The sequence below is a fragment of the Myotis myotis genome, unplaced genomic scaffold (genome assembly GCF_014108235.1).
Source record: "Myotis myotis isolate mMyoMyo1 unplaced genomic scaffold, mMyoMyo1.p scaffold_m19_p_7, whole genome shotgun sequence".
NCBI lineage: Eukaryota > Metazoa > Chordata > Mammalia > Chiroptera > Vespertilionidae > Myotis > Myotis myotis.
Window position 1 is genome coordinate 56,984,440 of NW_023416379.1, and position 15,061 is coordinate 56,999,500.

Here is a 15,061-nt window from a genome sequence, read left to right on the forward strand (position 1 = left end):
GTGTCAAAGTGTTCATAAAAGAGTATTTTAAAATTTTACTTTGATGTTTTATGATTTTCATCTGAATATGTGTGCCCTTTTGTTTCTTGATTTAAAATAGATGAACTGAAATAATGGAAGATGTTTACATATGGGTATGCATGCCTTATGATTCACTCTTATCTTTAGAACTTGAGATTTTCCTCCCTGTGTCTTTCCTTTAAGGCTTTCTGCAGTGGTGACGAATGCCTGTTACTTAAGGTTGACTGTGCAAATGGCATAGGGGCCCTGAAGCTCAGAGAAATGAAAAACTACTTCTCCCGGGGGCTGTCAATTCAGTTGTTTAACGTTGGGACTACAGGGAAACTCAATCATTTATGTGGGGCTGACTTTGTGAAAAGTCATCAGAAACCTCCGCAAGGTATGTAAAAAATTTGTTTTTGGAGTTTTGAAACCAATCTCATTTACAAACAGAAGTGGCAAATGAGGAGCCATGCATTTGGTTTTTGTGTCACTTGTAGACACCTGGGCACCTTCCTGCTTATCATGCCATTCCAAACATGGACTCTGCCTGTGGGTCACAGGACTCCTCACAGCGTGTTGAGTGGAAAAGCAAACTCAGAAATTGGTAACTGGAGAGCTTGTTCACACACTGATTCCTGTGCTCTCCTGCAGAATTTCTGAGTCTGTAGGTCTGGATTGGGTTTGTAGAGCACAGGAATTTGCATTTCTATCAAGAGCCCAGGGCTTTTTGATGATGCTGGTCTGGGGACCACACTTTGAGAATCACTGATCTAAAGAATAGCAATAGGTAAGTAGCGTTATTTTTCATCTTACTGAATTAGACACACTGTGGAAGGAGAATGCTCCTGCTGAATTATGTGTTTCCAGAATCAGTGTTTTCCACAGTGGGCATGTTAGGAGGGAGACTGTTCTTCAGATTGTAGTTGTAGTCAGAGGTTTCTATATTTAGCTGCATTATAGATTCAAAATTGTTAGCCTGGTTTGCAAATGTATTTTGTTTGATCTGTGTGTCTATGTTTAATTGCGTTAGTTGCCACCATTTATTTTTATTAATTTTTGTTAATTGGTTTTAGAGAGACATCGATTTGTTCCCCTAATTTTGCATTCATTGGTTGATTCTTGTGTCTTGACTGGGGATTGAACCCTCAACCTTGATGTATTGGGATGATGCTTTAACCAACTGAGCTACCTGGCTAGGGCCATTTTTAAGATGCTTTGATTTGACTTAAATATTGGAATCTGGCTTCTCTTTACCTCATGTCACGTGGACTGGCTGCAGTAGAGTGGCTCCATACTAAGACAGGACTGCATTCTTCAGAATTCTACAGACCTTATCTAGTGACTTCTCACATTAACGTTACTTTATGCCTTACTGTAGTAAGCATTTAAATTTCCAGTTTAACCAATTTAAGCTCCCTTTCATTGGTTGCTAGTTTTGACTACTACTTTACCTGCAGCTCAGTTCTCAGGCCCTGATCTATCTATTCACTAAATCATGAGCTTTTTATCTTGCTGTAGGCACTGGGGCTATAGTATGAACAAGCCATAGGCCCTGACTTTCATGGAGCTTGTGTTGAACCCTATAGTCAATCTTAAATTCATATTCACTGCCTACTTGCTTCATGTTGCATGTTGACATCCTTATATCTAATACATTTGTAACAGTTGGTGAGGTTTCAATAATTTTATGCAAATTACAGAAACCATTTATCTCTCATGGGCTATAATTCTGTTTTGTTTTTGTAAATATATTTTTATTGATTTAAGAGAGGGAGAGGGAGAGATAGAAACATCAGCTTCTTGTTATTGATGGTGCGAACAATAAAAATCATTCCTATCTGAATTAAAGCACATACCTCATCTATTGCTGATTTTTTTTTTTTATATATGTAAAGGACATAGTAGGACTAGATAAATTGCATTGAGGAATTTATCTTTATCTGTAGCTTTTAAACAACTATATGGGAACCTATGTTGCCAAACCAACTGGCTTATAAAGTGGAATATTATTTTAGCATAATGTCAAGTTCAGCATAGAGTTTGAATGCTTCTTTTTCAGTTAGCTGTGAAAGAATTTACCCTGTAAAAACTACCAATAAGCCTGCATACTGTTCGAAGATTAAGACACTGGTTTTTATTTGGAAGGATAATTTTAACTATTTCTTGAATAATCATAGTGGACATGTTTACATGTAACACATAAGACCAGCTGTGATCATACTTTAGTGAAAAGATTTCCATTTACAACTAGAATACGAAAAAAACCTAAAACTTTTAATATTGAGTTGTATTCCTGTTTTTTAGACTAAAATGCATTTTTAATTATTCTGTGTACTAGGAATAGAAATGAAACCCAATGAAAGATGCTGTTCCTTTGATGGAGATGCAGACAGAATTATTTATTACTACTATGATGCAGATGGCCACTTTCATCTCATTGATGGAGACAAGATAGCAACACTCATTAGTAGTTTCCTTAAAGAGCTCCTGTTGGAGGTATGGCAGGGAGTGATTGACTACCCTTTAAAACTAGACTTTTGGTGAAATAGTTCTTTAGCCTCTATAGCAGTCAGTTGAATGTCTCAAAGGCACAATTTATGGGAAGTTCCTTACATGTGTGGCTGGAAGATACAAAAAGATATGGTTATTCTAGACATTTCAACTTTGGAGAAATGGTTTTGGAATCCGAAGTTACTTTTTGCTTCCTTACATAGGCGAAGTTTTATGATTTGAAGCTTTATGAAGTTTTGAATTCTTCATAGCTGACACTTTAATAATGGGAGTTCCACCATAAATCCCCAAAGCTTCAAGCTTAAATAGGAAATCTCATCCTCAGAGGTTTGTTTTGATCTTTTGGAAATCTCTGGCTAGCCTTATAGGATGAATAGGAAGTAATTATTATGATCTGGAAAAGATATACTTCAAGAATTCAATAAATACTTTTATTTAAAAAATTAAAGAGATACAGATCAAGAAACCACATGTTTCTTTATAAAAAATTCCTTGTAGAATTGTTTTAAATAATGCCCAGAAGTATTTTAGCTTTTTTTCTGGCCTATATGTAAATTTTGATTGAGTCATTTATTTATTGCATAAAATAAGGCACAGCTGAATTTGTTGATCACTTTGTCATCCTTTAGAACGTACGTTTGCTTTGGAGTGTTTTTGCTTTAGATGTATGGTCATTTCATTGTTTTTGCCTAGATTGGAGAAAGTCTGAATATTGGCGTTGTACAAACTGCATATGCAAATGGAAGCTCAACACGGTATCTTGAAGAAGTTATGAAGGTACTGAACCATTTCCATTTGCTGGTGGTTTCTTAATTATATTTTACTAGAGGCCCATTGCATGAAGAGATTCGTGCAATAGGCCTTCCTTCCTCTGGCTGCTGGCACCAGTTTTCCTCTGGCACCTGGGACCCACGCCTTTGGTCCGGCTGCAGGGAGGCTTGGCTTCTCCCCTCCAGCTGCAACAGTCTTCACTCTGGCCAGAGCCTTCAGTCTTCACTCTGTGCCTGCATATGCAAATTAAACACCATCTTTGTTGGGTTAATTTGCATAGTCGCTCTGATTGGCTGGTGGGCGTAGCGGAGTGACAGCAATTTGCATGTTTCTCTTTTATTAATGTAGACCAGCCATGGGCAAACTACGGCCCGTTTGAAATGAATAAAACTAAAAAAAAAAAAGACCATACCCTTTTATGTAATGATGTTTACTTTGAATTTATATTAGTTCACACAAACACTCCATCCATGCTTTTGTTCCGGCCCTCCGGTCCAGTTTAAGAACCCATTGTGGCCCTCGAGTCAAAAAGTTTTCCCACCCCTGGTATAGACTGTAATATATTTCTGTGTGGAAAATAATACCCTCATAAAAGTGAATAGGTTGTAGTGCATGAAGCTGAGTCTTTGTTCATGTAAGGCTAACTAGAAATTAAAAGAAAAATTAAATTGTTCCTGATGCAAAGAGGGACTTTCTGTCTTTGCAGCCTTTTAGCAGATTGATGTGTATCACTAGTCTGGCTTAATGCTTATTCAGTAATAAAACTGTCTTCCTACTCTTCTGTGGAGAATTTTTGTGGGTTGATAGATTCTGTTTCTAATTATTTCCCCAGTGTCCACCAGATGACCACCATCTGTATGACACTGCTCTAAGTGTTAGAGGTTCATGGCCAAAATTGGGTCTGTTTGCCTTGACTCTTTTTTTCACTAGCTACTGCAGTCTTTTTTAACTTTTGTGTATCCCTTTATAAGTTCCTGCATTTTGCTATTTTTTTGTCTTGCCACTCGTTTTAAAGTAGGAATGGTGAAGCCAGGTTCCTGTAGGATCTGGACAGCTGAAGTGAATGAGTACAGTGGGCAGGTGAGGACTAGGAAGAGTGTGCCCAAGCCAGCTGTGAGGAGCTGAAACTGAAATTTTCATGTAAATTTCTGACTTTTTAAGTCTTGGCAAATGATATAAATTTTAAGAAAAATAGTGAGCAGGCACAATAAAACTCATCTGGAGGCTGGAGCTTGTGATCTGATTGATTTCAGGGTGGGACAAAAGTGGTTTACAGTAGAGTTACTCAAGGGACTTCCATCAGGGGCCCAATTGCTTACTTTTCACAGGATTTTCAGTATTTAGGTGGTTGTTTTACTATTTAAATTCCTATGTTCTGTCTTAAAAATCCCTTATAGGTAAGATACCATTTAAGAAACTGAATGCATCAGAAACTGTTACTTTTCAACCATTTTCTAATAAATTAACCCTTTTCGGTCCAACCTCAAGGCTGACTCGACAGACCAGGCGCTAGGAGCAGGCCCAACGTCAAGCAATAAGAACATTAAAAAGTTCAACATTCAATACCATCAATTAATTTGGACCAGACTGTTTGAATTCCAAAAATAGCATTGGGTTAAATACTTTTAGCTGTAATGATTCTTGAGGCTTCCTAAGTCCAATCAAATGTCCATCTTATTTGGTCTTTTTGTAGTTTTGCACTATCAAGACTTTGACCACTGTTACCAGTCCAACCACCATAATTTCCTACTGGGATTAATCCTAGAAAACTCCTACTGGCCCCTTCTTAAGCTGGGAAATCCAGCCTGCTTATAAAGGTTTATTGGAATACAGCCATGCTAATTTGTTTTTGTATTGTCTGTGGCTGCTTTCACAGATAATGAGAGTGGAGCAATTATAACAGACAATGTGGTTGCAAAGCCTAGAATTGGCCTTTTATAATAAAAGCTTGTAAACCTCTACTCTAAGCCACTCTTCATCCTGTAGCTAAATTGAGTTTTCTGTACCAGATCATGTCACTCCTCTATCCTCATCTCTCTCGCCTTTCTTTTCCCTTGTTTTTGTGCTTCTAAGTGCCTTCTCTTACCACTTTGGTTTCAATTGCTTTGTCTTCCTCACTAGATTAAGCCCCAGGTGTTGCTCCCTATTGTATCCCTGAATAGTAGGTACACAATGAATTTGCTGATTGAATAATTGCTGTTATTATTATTTTTTAATGTGTTATAGGTCCCAGTCTATTGTACTAAAACTGGTGTAAAACATTTGCATCATAAGGCTCAGGAGTTTGATATTGGAATTTATTTTGAAGCAAATGGGCATGGCACAGTAAGTTCTCTTAAACAATTACAACTTTAGCTGGCACTTTTTTTTAATGATGGGGATTCTATATCTGGTTAGTAATAGGTGATATTCTACTTTGTTGAAATTATTGGGATGGTAGTAGAATTTGATTTGGTTGATCTTCTTTTGAGAGTGAAGAAATAATGCTAATTTGTTCTTACAGTATAGTTACTTATAAGAATGCACATCTTAATTTTTTAATAAGCTGGTTGTCTATACATCATTTAAAAATACTCTGTTCAACTGGCCATAGGTGGTAAAAAGTATAGTAGGTGTGGTAAATTGAAAAGTGTTGGATAGCTTGAGAATTAAGTTATAAACAACTGGAAATGTAATTAGCAGTAAGCATACACTTTTTTTTTATGGTGCTCTTAGCAGACAGAATGTTTTTAAAAGTTTTCTGAAATATAACTCACCTGCCATAAAATTCACAATTTTGGTGTGTAAAAATGGTTTTTAGTATATTCATAAAGTACATAATTTTTCTTTAGATGTTTTAATACTTTACCTCATTTCATAGATAGATTTGAGGTGCCCAACACAAAAACTTACCTAGGTCAAATAATTTTCCTCATGAATTTCAAAATTGGCTTCTAGAGGCAATGAATGAAAGTAGAAGTAAAATAAGTTCTTAGAAAATAACTTCAGTGATCTAATGCAGAGGTTGGTGAATGAATATAAAAGGTAAATAGTAAATATTTTAGGCTTTGGGACTATAATGTCTGTTACAACTGGTCAGGCCTGCTGGTGTGCGGTAAATGAATGTGTATGGCTGTATTCTATTCAAACAAGTGACCAGCTGCACCTTAGTTTACCAACAGATAAGTATTTTAGCAAGTGGCTGAGCATGGTATGCAGCTCCTCCTCAGTGGCGGGCATCTGAAGGCATTAAAATCATGGGAAAGGCATTTCAAAATGACAGAAATCTATACAGAATACATCACATATAACGTGATGTATGTTATAATAAATAGTTTGGCGCTATTTGCCACAATATGATATAGGTGAGTGGAGTGCGCTTTCTACTTCTGCCTGGCTTACAGTCTTAATTTTAGGACAAAAAGATACTAGTTGCAATGAATTATGTACTTCAGATAAAATGATACAGATCCACCTAAGAAACCTGGTTGCACAGAGCTGATTAAACTGGCTGAGGGGCAAACATAATGAACCCATGTATGTGATCACCTTTGCCAAGGTGGTATTTTATTTGTCATCAGCTCTTTAAATGTTAATAACCAGTTTTATAATCCACAAAGGACGTTTTTTCTCCTTAATAATATCTTTTGGGTTTTGCTTTGATCTTAATTTCATACATTGTAAGGCTGCCATTATTTTTCCCCTTAGTTTCTCCAGATTCATTGAGAATTTCAAAAGTGGTTTAGCATGATAGTACTTATGACTGGGCCTGGGGTAGTTTTGTAATTGTGTACGCTCTCATTGCAGGTGTTGTTTAGTAAAACTGCTGAAATGAAGATAAAACAGCTAGCGTTAGCAGAAGAATTAGAAGATAAGAAAAGGAAAGCTGCTAAGATGCTTGAAAACATTATTGATTTGTTTAACCAGGTTAGAACTGATGGGCTGGTGGGGTCTTGGTTACTTTCACATTATTCATAAAGAAGGTGGACAGAATAGTGGGCTTATATAAAAAATTAAAGTGGTGAAGTCCTGCAAGCTTTCTCACAACCATGGCACATACAGTGGAGATTTACACTGAAATGACAATGACAGAACATTGAAGTGCTTCCCTTGCCCTACATTTTTTGATGAAAAATTTCATTAGATTCAGCCTCTGAGTATATATATGACTAAGTATGTTTTTTTAAACCTATTTTCTCAAAACTCAGGAAGAACAATCAGTTGTCTTGTGGGTCAGACTGGGTAGAATTGGAGTGTAACTAATGGCAGTGGAAGTAATATTTGAGCATCTTGCACATATGGGGCACTTTACATACCGTATTGTGTAAACCTTGCTGTAACATAGAGAGAAGGGTTATTATAATTGTCATTTTATATATGAAGAAACAAAGGCTTACAGCTAATAAATGGCAGAACATGGCTTCAACTTCAGGTATGCCTTACACCAAAGCTCCTATTTCTCCAAGACTTTGCATGATGCCTTCCATCACGGCATATCTCAAAAGGGATCTAGTTACAAAGAAAAATTTGAATTATAGAATGTTAATGCTGGAATCTTAAGAGTTATGTAATTTCATTTTATAGCTAAGGAGGAAGATTAAAGGCAAGTTTTTTAAGAGCTAGTTTTTTCCCCTCATTAATATTTAATTTATCCACACCAGTTAATGTTGCTGCATAGGGAGAGGAGCAGGAAGCACAGGAAACTTAGTTTTCTAAGACACATTCACATCTAATCTTTCCTTGTAGTTGAATGGTCCCTTCCATTGTCTCCAATCTTGCAGGCAGCCGGTGATGCTATTTCTGACATGCTGGTGATCGAGGCAATCTTGGCTCTGAAAGGGCTGACTATACAACAGTGGGATGCTCTCTATACGGATCTTCCAAACCGACAGCTCAAAGTTAAGGTGTGAGCAAGATTTTAAAATTCTTTTTTAAAAATTAAAACCTATTATTTCAAATCTCACTATATAAAAATGTTGCCCAAGTGTTTCGTATTTCATTCTAAACATAAATATTACATGGAAAATAATGCCTTATATCATCTAACTGTATTTTTTTATATCTTTAACGATTACAGAATAATTCTTAGCCATTCTATTCTTTGAGAAGTATTTAGTTTCCAAATCTATTATAACTGTGTATCACTGAAAAATTATGGAAAACTTAAAACATACATGTAGAGAGAACAAAATAATGAACCCCTGTATACCCAGTTTCAGTAGATTTTAAGTTGCTCCCTCCACATTCCCATATTATTTTGAAGCACATCCTGGATAGCCTATCATTTCAAGTAAAAATAGTTCCTCAGGCTAGATGCTGAGTAGAATCTGTGGGCTCAAAGGGAGAGAATTTTTAAAAGGCATTTAAGATAAACGGCTAATTGATTTCCATGTAGATTTATACCAGTTTACACATTCACCACCAGAGTTCACAGAAATTGCTGCTGATTGTTCACATTAGTTTGGAGCACTGTGACTAGGAGATTCTCATGATCCTCTTTCATAATAGATGATTTTTTAAAAAGCTAATTTGATCAGTGACTTAAGTCATACGGTATTTACTGGCCGTTATTTTAGTGGTAGTTAGCTGTAAGACAGTATGTGGGAATGTATTTCTTTTTGCTAAAGGTAGTTCTTTGTAGACTGAAGAAACTAAGAAAAGTTGATATCAACAACCCTGCTTTTGGCAGAAATATAAAATTTTAATGTAATTTCATTGTATGCTTAATTTGATACTTTCTGTGCTGTACTTTGTGTACAAGAAGCTGAAATGTAGCGCTGTTATTGTTAAATTGAAATGGGGATGAAATTATAATAACAAGCATGAAATGCTTGTGCATAGGTTGCAGACAGGCAAGTTATTAGCACCACGGATGCTGAAAGGAAAGCAGTCACACCCCCAGGACTACAGGAGGCAATCGACAACCTGGTGAAGAAGTACAAGCTTTCCCGAGCTTTCGTCCGGCCCTCTGGTACAGAAGATATAGTCCGAGTATACGCAGAAGCAGACTCACAAGTAAGCTGATACAGTTCTATTGAAAAATGTGCAGTGGGAATCCAATAATAAGATAGGTAGTGGGGGGTGGTAGTAGGAGGTGAAAACTATTTTAATAGTGTTGCAATCTCGCTGTGATAATTAAGGATTTAATGTCTGATATTTGTTTATGGAGCCTTTTAGGTTCATATTAAGATTACAAAATTATTTTCATCAGTGGTTGTTATATAGTTGAACAAAATTACACCCACTTAGATTCTTCCCCCAAATATTTTTCTTTTGATTTATTCTATATTTCCTAAAAGCCATATTTATAATTGTGGCATGAATAACTAATAGGTACTTAGCTTGATACATGTTGAACTATTTTCTGTTTTATTTTTCCAACAAAAACATAATCCTGTTGTTTCATGAAAACAATCAGGGTTGAGGTCCATTTCTGAAATTCATGTTTGACTCTGGACTCTCAATTTGTTTTTTGAAGTATTTCCTTTAAATGACAGCCTTGTTCTGTGCTTTTGCTGTTTTTGTGATAGGATATTAAATCTTTGTGATTGGATATTAAAATTTGCCCTCTCACACATCGTTTTCTGTCACCATAGATCCTTGATAAAAAATTTGCACAGTGGAGGCAAAATAGTCTATTGAATAGGGGCTCAGAAGGAGACATTTTCCATTAATGTATACATTAGCTGTCAGCTTTTCTGCAGAAGCCTTAGGCCAGGGGTCCTCAAACTTTTTAAATGGGGCCAGTTCACTGTCCCTCAGACGGTTGGAGGGCCAGACTATAGTTTAAAAAAAAAACTGTGAACAAATTCCTATGCACACTGCACATATCTTATTTTGAAGTAAAAAAAAACAAAATGGGAACAAATACAATATTTGTATTTGCATGTGGCCCGCGGGCCGTAGTTTGAGGACCCCTGCCTTAGGCCATCCCAGAATCCTATATAATAAAAGCCTAATATGCTAATGATATGCTAAGGTTGTTTGACCAGTCACTATGATGTTCACTCACCACCAGGGGGCAGACGTTCCGACTGGTTAGCTTTCTGCTGGGGTCCAGCTGATTGATCAGGATTGAGCAAGATGGGCTGGACATGCCCTGGAGCCCTCCTGCAATCCGGAACCCCTCAGGGGATGTCGGAGAGCTGGTCTAGGTCAAGGGACCCTACTGGTGCAGGAATTCATGCACCAGGCTTCTAATGTAAAGAATAAATACCCCTGGCGGGGTGAGGAGAGGCTATCTGGGGCCTTAAGAGTTACTTACTCTTAGGATAATTATGGCTGTGTTTTGCCTTTAAGGACTATGTTTTATTAAATTTATTCAGTTTTGGAATAACTTTAATCTGATTTGATTAAGAACTTACCTTATTTGAGAGACTTTGTTTCCCATGTATTTAAGGTGGTTAGAATTTGCTACTGAAAGATGAAAAGTTTTCATTTGAATTTGTTAGTGAAACAATCAGGAAGCTCCCTCCCCTTCCCTCAGGGTTAGCTGCAAGTAGCCTTTCCCATCTAATCACCTTTAATGTACTTTTCAGGAAAGTGCAGACAGCCTGGCACATGAAGTGAGCTTGGCGGTATTTCAGCTGGCTGGAGGGGTTGGAGAAAGTCCCCAACCAGGTTTATGAAGACAATTTTTACATTCTTGAGAGACTGGATTTTTGAAAGGTTTTTATAGAACGGTAAAGCCATTATTGTGACGGTTCAAACACATCTATAACCATAATGTTTACTGCACCTTAATGGATTGTTTCTAGGTCTGATTGTTTTTCTTAAACACTACCAGAATAATTCCTTACATTCATTAAATTCGTTGTTGTTTTTTCTTTTAAATGAAACTTACCTCTAGTTTCAGTCTCACTAATGTAAGATATTGGGGCTTACATATATGATTCAATTAACTTTATAATGTATGCTGGGAAGAAATCATGAGGGCTGCTGGAAATTAAATCTTATTAGCAACATGTTGGGATGTCTTTTCTGTAGCCATTACCTAACCAGGATGTTGTTTGCAGTCAACTGTTCTCCAGCAAAGTCTTCAGAGTGATTTTTAAGTGACTTACCTCTTCAGTTACCATCGTCAGGAGCTCAGAGGTGGAATATGGAGGCTGCACATCTCTGTACTGAGGTGGACGTGCTACATGTAAAGGGATCATGTCCCAGGCTTCAGGCTTCAGTTATTCCTTATTCCTCTTAGTGAAGGTATGTGGGAGAAAGCTAATTGTAATGCATCACCAAACCTCTGGCACTAAAATGTGGTTAATAACAGAAAGGAAAACTCCCCAACCAATCTAAATTAAACCAATCTTGACGCCAATAGAAAAAAATGTGCAGTGTGTATTTTGCAGGTTTAAGACAACTCAGGACAGTAAAAACAATGAACTATATATGCATATATAGATCTCTCTTAGGCACCATAATCAATATGAGCCAACAATATTTATATGTGATCCAGGCCACATTCAGACGTTTGCTCTTATTTACAAATACTTAAATTAAATACAACCTGAAATGTGTTTTGTTACATACAAAAAAAAAAAAAGAAACTATAGAACTCAGAGTAATGTTTTGTTTTAAATGATAACATTTACATTTAAACTAAATGGAACCACTTGTGGTGCTCAAGTTTTTATCACTCCTTCTAGAAAATCTTTTTCTACCATCTCTTCTATTTTTTGCCTGGCTTTGCTGGAAAATGGTTTGTGGCTTTCCAGTTTCATGTCCGTGTTAGGGAAAGTGTTTGAGTAGAGGACAGGGCTCCCTGAGTGTCCCACACATCGGCTAGTGACTTTGCTGTTGAAGACTTGACTGAGCACATTGAAGAATGGCAGGAGCTGCTCAAGACTGCGCACAGTACAGACGGTGAGCAGCAAGTGCCCCGGCTCCCAGCCTAATGTTCTCCCTGAGTTGTCTTCCTCTGGAGTTTTCTGCAGAAAACAAAAAGGGAATTGTTATTAGCAGATGTTATAGTGCATGAGAATACTTAAAAAGGAATAAACATCAATAAACAGTTACACAAATACAACTGATGATATTACATCTTCATTGTAGACTTAAGATTCTTGCTTCTAACGGAGGCCTTTGGATACCAGTTATTAAGTGAATATAGAGGAGTCAAACACTGGTTACATTTTTCAACTAGAATGCATAAAGAAGCTTAATAGAATTGGTTTTGGATAGGGAGAGTCAAATATTAAAAGTTTATTTTGTGCTTTGCATATACTCAAAAAGCTCCCAGATTTCTGGACTCCCACTAATGTAACCAAGGACTAGGTCACAAAATGGCTACAGAAGGCCAGGAAGGAACAAAGATTCTTATACATTTTACCATTAGTAACTCAATTCCCTATTAGCCAAGTGGCTTAAACTTGCCGCAAGATGGTAGCAGGACCCAAAGTGAATAACTGTCATCAGCACAGAGAAAGGAAAGGAACCCACGGGAGACTGTTTCTGTGTTGTGCTAAACAATGTGGGGAGGAGAGCTGGAACTGGAGTAAAAATATCCAGGTTAGTGCCCTAGCTCTGTCATTTACTTACTGTGTATCCTTGGGCAAGATACAGAAAGGTTCCTCTGTAAAATGGGGGACTCTATCTTGGAGCAGGAAAGTCAAATGAGAATGTACGTATGTAAAAATTCTGTCAACTAAATAAACACAAGATCATCTGTGTACTAAGAAGCTAATTTGAAAAGCCACTAAATATACAAACACAGCTGTTAGATATCAATATGTCTGGAAAAAGTTATAAGAATTAAAGATGCTTGAACTTAGGCAGACTCAAAGATATGAAAACAAACACTAAACTGGAGAAAAAAAGGAAAAATCAAGTGGAACTCAGGAAACAGAATTACAATCTGTCATATTAGTTACAAGATCAGGTGTTGCCAAGAAACTTGATTCTACCTAATATTTTAATCACTAGTTTCCTAGTGGAGAAAGGAGATGCAAAATCCAGTTCATTTTCTTGTGTGTGCTCACAGATTTGTTTGCTAATTTTGTTTGCCAATTTAAAAATAAAATCCTGAGAAAGGAAAAAAGATTTAAGTTAAAACAGAAGACTGTGAAGAAAAAAAGATCATCCAATTCTTTATGGCCAGAAAATCCCAGCTATCTCTTAGTTAATATAATACGTTAGTAGTGATTTAACCTCCAGTCTCAATTACAGGCTATAAAAAAAACATCTTCCTGCCCAGATGGCGTGGGTCAGTGGTTGAGCATATGCCTGGGTTGTGGGCTCGATCCCCAGTGTGGGGTGTGCAGGGGGCAGCTGATCAATGATTCACTCTCCCTCTCTGAAATCAATAAAAATACACTTTTAAAAAACCATCTCCCTTTCTCTTAACTATAACACTTGCTTTAATGACAGTCCCAGGACTGATTTTCACAGCATTGACTACCATTAGTTGGCTGACCATACCACCTTTAGTTCCCTAAATCAAACGACAATTCCATAGTAATTAGAGCGTATTAAACATTATCCTAAAGTAAAATGAATATATTTGATCCCTCTACATAAATATTTTCCAATGTAAGAGAACTAAGGTTAACCTTTTGTTTGTGTTCCTGTCCAGATGTACCTTTAAGAGAGGGACTTAACTAAGCACTTGAATAAGAAGAAGGACTTGTCTTAGTGTTCTGCTCTCAATCAGAATCACCTTCCTCAATAATAAGTAAAATTAAAAAGTCAAACACGTTTCCATACAAACGGTTTCTCCTTTCACTTCGCCAATCTATACTTGAAGAAAGACTTCCTTCCTTTTTAACTCAGTTGTAATGGTTGAAATTCAGACCTGGGTTTATGTCTCAATATTTGGTACAGATGTGGCAACTTTTGCTGCCATATTACAAGCATCAAAAAGCCACCCTCACCTGATGCTTGGTCATCTCCAATCCCTCCAAAATCACTGTCTTAAAGTCCTCCTCCTTGTCCTGTGGAAGGAAAGAGGAGAACTCATAGCCTTTGTTCCATGAAAAGTATGCTTGGCCATGAAGGCCTTGTTTAAAGTGTTTTGGGAATGCTTTCCAATCAAAACTGTTTCCTTACTCTGTGGGATAAGACTGTCATATTTATCCCTTAGATAAGGGAGGAATCTTATAAAAATGCTCAATAATGACATGCAATGATGACAGAGTATATGTGCCTAGGGGTCATATATAGTCACCTTGCTTCTGGATTTGCTATCATGAATATTTTTTCAAACCTGTGATATCAAAGTGGAAATACTTAAATCCTACCCTAAACTCTGGACCCAACTTTCATCTTTGACTCTGTCCTTTTACTTGGTCCCTAAAGAAATAACTTGATTGTAAATCCTTCAAGTACAACCTCCTTTTTAATCACTTGTCTCCATTCCATTTTCTATAGTTTGTAGAATGTGGTTTAGGAGCTACTGCCTGAGTAGGGAACCCCAGAAGACTGGAAAATTTCTGAGCACTCAAAGCACATTCTGAAGACTAGAACTCAAAATCCCCAAATTGTACAATTTACTTTTTAAATTTTTGAAGGCAAAATAAAAGATTTGTAACAAAGGCTCACTGATGGCATGCTAAATTCATTACAACTGACCCTTGAACAACTACAGGTTTAAACTATATGTGTATACTTATATACAGATTTTTTCAATAAATGCTGTAAATTTATTTTCCTTACGATTTTTCTTAACATTTTCTTTTCGCTAGTTTATTTTATTGTAAGAATACAGTATATAATTCATGTAACATACACATATGTGTTAATCGACTGTTTATATTATTGGTAAGGTCAACAGTAGGCTATTAGTAGTTCAGGTTTGGGGAGT

The 15,061-nt window shown here is 36.7% G+C and overlaps 2 protein-coding genes across 14 annotated transcripts in view; one reads left to right on the plus strand and one right to left on the minus strand.

The window, feature by feature from the left end:
* Positions 1 to 15,061, plus strand: part of PGM3 (phosphoglucomutase 3) — a 37,315-nt gene that overhangs the window by 11,722 nt on the left and 10,532 nt on the right. The window contains exons 6-14 of one of the 8 annotated variants that reach the window (XR_004968887.1): positions 205 to 400; positions 2,342 to 2,499; positions 3,208 to 3,291; positions 5,512 to 5,610; positions 7,072 to 7,191; positions 8,046 to 8,168; positions 9,106 to 9,279; positions 10,803 to 12,126; positions 14,629 to 14,908. Coding sequence is in view for 7 of the 8 variants with exons in the window: in XM_036317703.1 (XP_036173596.1) it covers positions 205 to 400; positions 2,342 to 2,499; positions 3,208 to 3,291; positions 5,512 to 5,610; positions 7,072 to 7,191; positions 8,046 to 8,168; positions 9,106 to 9,279; positions 10,803 to 10,892 (1,044 nt within the window). In the remaining variant the exon portion in view is untranslated. Of the gene's footprint in view, positions 1 to 204; positions 401 to 2,341; positions 2,500 to 3,207; positions 3,292 to 5,511; positions 5,611 to 7,071; positions 7,192 to 8,045; positions 8,169 to 9,105; positions 9,280 to 10,802; positions 12,127 to 14,628; positions 14,909 to 15,061 lie in introns of those variants that run through there. The other 7 variants (XM_036317703.1, XM_036317699.1, XM_036317697.1 and 4 more) reach the window with 7 other exon arrangements.
* The window catches only part of DOP1A (DOP1 leucine zipper like protein A), a 106,762-nt gene continuing 103,284 nt past the window's right edge, over positions 11,584 to 15,061 (minus strand). For 4 of the 6 annotated variants that reach the window (XM_036317690.1, XM_036317687.1, XM_036317686.1 and 1 more), the window contains 2 exons: positions 14,133 to 14,192; positions 11,584 to 12,191 (listed from right to left, as the gene is read on the minus strand). In XM_036317690.1, coding sequence (XP_036173583.1) covers positions 11,886 to 12,191; positions 14,133 to 14,192 — 366 coding nt within the window. In that variant the 3' untranslated portion in view covers positions 11,584 to 11,885. The remainder of the gene's footprint in view (positions 12,192 to 14,132; positions 14,193 to 15,061) is intronic. The other 2 variants (XM_036317689.1, XM_036317688.1) reach the window with 1 other exon arrangement.